Raw genomic sequence first — 5423 nt, 5'->3', positions numbered from 1 at the left:
GTTTCATTAAAACTGTCATTCGACCAACCGGTTCTTTCGAATATGATTCTGAACAAATCTTTTACTAAACGAATTATTATAACGAGTTCACTTAATCTTATAAGTTTAATGAATGACTCGCTTATCTTGTAAATGAATAGTTTGAGTGAGAAATAAATGTCAACTGGCGTCAATAAATTAATTTGAAGATTTTTTTTTTCGAACCGATTCAAAAGATTCAAATCATCGAGGAAGATCAAATGAATCAAATACCTCTTTGTCCGTGTGAGGGCGACAGAGAAACGCGGGAAGCAGAACTCGAACTCTCTTTCTCTGCCCACACACGTTGACGCGGAAGTAAACACATGCTCTGCAGTTTAGCGCAAACGTGTTGAGAGCAACCATTCAAAACTAATATATATCTGATAATCCTCAACAAATATCTGAAAACCGCCGATATTGTCACAGTCTGGTGGATATGAGTTTCTGCAGCTGCTAACTTTTCTTTGGATTCACAAAAAATATGGATCAAGGTAACTTAATGATCTTATTTAAACTTACAAAATTACGTTATTTTATTATTTATGCCTTTTAGATTTTAATTCTAGCGTTTTATGCGTGAGGTTATCTGCGTTTAACAATATTTCATCATGTTTGTGTAGTTTTATTCTAACGTTAGTGAATGATGAAGTGATATGGTCATTTATGATAACAGAATGATGTTGGAAGTATCTTACACTGTTTTAAGGAGATCCCACATTAATGTACTATAATTTAGGTTTAGTAATTGCTATGGAAAAAAAGAAACGTCTTGTAAATTTCTCTGAATTTACTAGGCCCAATAAACTTGCAAGGGATGGGTTTCAGTAAAATGTTTTTTAAAAGGGTTATGTGGGCCTTTTATTAGATGTATTGAATTACATGTCTATTATTTGCTAATAATATTAGTGTTGTAGAATAGAAACATAATAAGCATTTATTTCTTTAAATGTTAGAGTTTACTTCATAAGTAATAAATATATCGACTTATCGCACAACACATGGACATGACCTCAATCATTTTTGGTGATGCAATGTATATCGCCCATACATAAAAAAAACAATTCTGACAACATTTTAGCTGATTGTGGAACATCTTAATCTTCTTTGGAGGTGTCAGTATGGTTAAAAACACTATAGTATTTACTATAAATTACTGTAGTAAATTTTCATGTGGGTATCTGACAACTAAAAGTAAGTCTGGTAGCAGATATCACAGCCTCTGTTACCTTTTAACTTGCACATTTATTATTAATATTATTTATTTATATGCGTTTTCTCATTCTGATTCCCATGCCTAATTATTAAGTTGTTGAAATGACTGTAATTAAATTAAATATTCTTAAGAATACAATATGATGTGTTTTTTGGAAGAGTCTACTTGCATTTTGATAATATTATATTGTCTGGCATTATGTAATGAGTGAGTCTTAAAATATCAATAATATTACTTATAACAAATATTTTGGTGCAATATATTGTATAACAAAAAATAAATATCCTGACAGGCTTACTGATAAGAAAATAAATGATCTGCTAATAAAGTTGATGTGCTACTGGCCATGGGGGATTTTATTGGTGCCTTCCACATTTTGCACACAGGATACACTAACACTGTTGGCACTGTGGGACCTTTTCACTCAAAGAATGAGCACATTAGAGTTGAAATTTGTAAATTATTTAGGAAAAGACAGATCTAGATGTATCCTCAATTTTCTTGTTTTTGGTTTCTTAACTACACTTAAGATTCTAAAATAAAATCAATTGTCCATTGTATTTTTTTGCATTTTTGTTTTAGTAATCAAGCTTAAAAATGAATATCAAGGTTAGTATTCACTGGCCTATATACTAGATATCTGCTTCAAATATAAAGAAGTTATCTTTGTTGGTCACATGACATCTCTATATCAGTGCATCCCTAAACAGTTTCTGATGATCTTTATTTACGGCTGTTTTGGGAACACATAAAAAATTGTGAAGATCATTTATCATGCCTTAAAGCAATATACCTGATACCAGTCTTCTGTTTTAGAGTCATGGCTGAGCTGTGAGAAGACGGCTGTGCTACAGGGAGGATTCCTACTGGCCAGTCAGATATGCCAACCTGAGCCACTCTCATCTTTAAGAAAAGAAGACTGGGATCGGATTGGACCTCCGATTGTTAACGCGGTCAAAGAGATATGTGAACATTCACTCAAAGACACCAAAGATCGACATCACTGGAAAAAGAAGATCCTCTGTATTGTGTGGAGCAAGATCTTAGACGTGAGGAACAGAAAGGACATTGATACGAGATGGAAAGAAGACCCATTATTTGACGTCCAGAACAGCCTTCCTGACATTAATCACCCTGTGTTGTTTGAGCTGATAAAATCCATGAGCTTTTCCAGCATCTATGTGGAGCTGCTGTTGTGCTTTCAACCATCTGAACGATGTGAAGAGCTCAAGTTGTTGGTTGATCATGTGACAAGCAGCAGCTCAGAGGCAGACGTAAAGCTTTTGCTGGAGGTGTGGTGGGAGCTACTGAAAGGGAAGAGAGGATGTGAAGATGCCTTGGATCAGCTCTTTACAGCTCAATGTTCACGTTCATTGTCCACGACTGAACCATCACCACAGGCATCTAAAAGATTTAAGCCTGACCCAGAATCCACATCCACATGTATGGTGAACATACTATTTGAGGGGCTGAGGAAAATAAAAGAGCATTTGACCTCCTCTGAATTGTGTTATGTTGCTCTCTCTAATTGTCTGGACACGCTGTATACCAGCTACCTTATAAGCAGTGTTACTGATCTCCCCATAGAAATGAAACTTCAGCAGATATCTCGTGCAGTGAATCTTAAAAAGGCGAATGGTGAAGTGATTGAGAACTTGGGCCTGATTGAGGCCATACGCGAGGCTCGGAGAGACCTTGCTGCTGCTCTCATTCCTGCCGAGACCAAGCCGTGTGGAATGACATTCATACAGGCTATGCAGTTCACACTTGAGGTTATATGCTCCTGGGAGGTGATGGGGCTTCTGAAGACACCCAGCAATGAGCCACATGCCACAGTGATGCGTCTGAAAGACAGCCTAGATAGAGTTCTGGCGTCTCTGGAGGAACCATCACATGCTAAAGACCTGGTTGGGAATGGACAGACCCTTGATAACTTGAGAGTAAGTTTGAAAGGCTTGTTGGGATCTTTATCATTCACAGTTCCTGAAAGTTCTGCAGAAGAAATAGCAAAAATGTGTGTGACCATCTTAGATCATCATCTTGAAGGATTTGAAGGCCTTCCTGGACTGTTTGCCTCCAAACTAAGTCAAGACTTCAATGAAGCAAACTGGATTCAGTGCTTGGAGAGAAATGCAAGTGTGTTTCAAACCAAAGACCATCTGATGACATTGATCTCCACACTTACACATAAATGTCAAAGTGATGCTGACGTTGATCACTGCAAAAGATTAAAGGATGTGATCGTAGACATATTTTCCCACTTGCCCTTGTCTGACCGAAATGCTACACTTTCAGAATTGCTTTCCATGTCCAGGAAAGGTCTTCACGGATTTCTCCCCTGTTCTATGACTAAAGGCTTCTCTGATGAGCTCAATCTGGCCTTCAACAGCATCATTCAGAGTGGTGCCAAAGGCAGCATTGATGCAGCCGTCACTGCTGTGGCACGAGTGGCTTTCCAGAACCCTGAAGCCACATTGCGGCGATGCTGCCACATGGCTGTTGTTAACCTTGGAGCTCAAAATCTGATAGCTGAGATTCTCCAGCAACTCCCAGGTCTCATTTCTTTACCTGGAGTTCACAACGACAGTCTTATGAGTAGATGCCTGCAGGACACTGTGTGGAGCAAGTTATCCTCACCTCAGGAGGAGAACCAGTTTCTGCAATTCTTAGCTGAGCTGATGAAGTGCAACATCTCTGGATGCACTGGAGAAAAGCTGAGCTTCCTTTCTCCAGAAGAAGTCTTGCAAGTATTTGTCCAACCATACCTTATAGCAACAACTCCAGGTTCAAGCAACTTGCAGATCTGTCTCAGACTTCTTCAGTGCACGCTGAGCCAGGAGACCAGCAGTGACACAACGCACTGGATAATGAGCTGCTCTCCATTCCCGTCTTTATTTTGTCTTGCTCAGCTCCTGAATGAGTGCAGTAGGTGCTGGGACCGGCCAGTAGAGGGTGAGACGCCCATGCCCATGGAGACCAAAGAGCTGCTGTTGTCTGTACTCCACACAATGGGAACAATCGTTGGAAAGGAAGTGGCTCGTGCACCTGATGTTTGGTCGAGAGCTCTCTTTTGGCTCTATAGTAAAGTGGAGGAACTGGACTGGACTGTGCGTTTTTACCTGAAAGATGTGTGGGGAGAACATTTCAAGTATGAAGTTCCAAACTCTCTGTTGGCAGTTTGTGATCTTCCGGAGCAGGATTGGTCTGGCCTGGACTTGCCGCAGTATGGACAAGGTACTGGACTTGTGGCCTGGTTGGAGTGCTGCGCTCTGTCAGAAAGTGTCCGCGAGGTAATGCTGGAATCTCTCTCCCTTAACCTGCTGAAACCGGATGATGTGAACATGTTCAGCAAGGGGCTGTTAGTCGCAGTGTGTCAGCTCCTCCCGTGGTGCACATCTGGGGAATGGGAAAGACTTTTAAAAGTGTTACAAGAACTTGTACATTCAAGCAAACTGTATGTGCCATACTCTTTAGAATATGTTGATTTCCTTCCGTTACTTGACCTACGTTCTTTTTCTGTTGAGTTGCGTCTTTCTGTGTTTCTTTTGCGAATCTTCCAGCTGCTTTGCAGTTCCAGCTGCTCGGATTGGCTGCCACCTCAAGGCTGGGTGTATACCGGACGGCTTTACGCCAATGCAATGAGGAGCATTATCAGCTCGGTCGCTGAGAAGATTTCCCTGCCGTCCACCACGGCATCCCCTAAAACCTCTGAATCTTGCAGTCAGGAAGTTCTGTTTGTCTTTACTCAGCTTTTCTGTCATGTGCTTCATGTGCAGGTGATGATACCTGGTCAGCCTGAGGCGCTGTTCCTATGTGCCCTGGAGATTCTGACCCAATATGAGTCTGTGCTCTCAGCATATCCCGACAGCTGCACTGCCATGCAGGGACTCAATACACGTCATTTCTTCACTACAATCGCAGATAATTTGCAGTGTGCAGACATGAAAGCTGTTCTACACCAGAAGATAGCTCAGTTATGATACTGCACCAATGTGTGTCAGTCACACTCTCGGTTTAAAATTGTTCTTTTGGTTTTCACAGAAGGAATTGAAATAAACAATTGTTTATGGCAGTTGTGTGGTTTAACACTTCATTTATCTATTTGCTAACACTCTACATTAAGCATAATTAGTTAACATTTAGTAGTTTAATGTTCGTTTATAATCAGGCCACTGTTAATTTGTGTTTG

At 40.4% G+C, this 5423-nt stretch overlaps 1 protein-coding gene across 1 annotated transcript; it reads left to right on the top strand.

Annotated features, from left to right (window-relative positions):
* The first annotated feature begins 338 nt into the window (after window positions 1–338).
* On the top strand, window positions 339–5306 carry gemin4 (gem (nuclear organelle) associated protein 4). Its single transcript, NM_001018144.2, is given in 2 exon segments — window positions 339–512; window positions 2051–5306. Coding segments are annotated over 2 exon segments (3174 nt in total). The 5' UTR covers window positions 339–502; the 3' UTR covers window positions 5215–5306.
* Window positions 5307–5423: the final 117 nt, after the last annotated feature.

Source organism: Danio rerio, chromosome 15, assembly GCF_052040795.2.
Source record: "Danio rerio strain M-AB ecotype USA chromosome 15, GRCz13ab, whole genome shotgun sequence".
NCBI lineage: Eukaryota > Metazoa > Chordata > Actinopteri > Cypriniformes > Danionidae > Danio > Danio rerio.
This window is presented reverse-complemented; position numbering and strand designations above follow the sequence as displayed.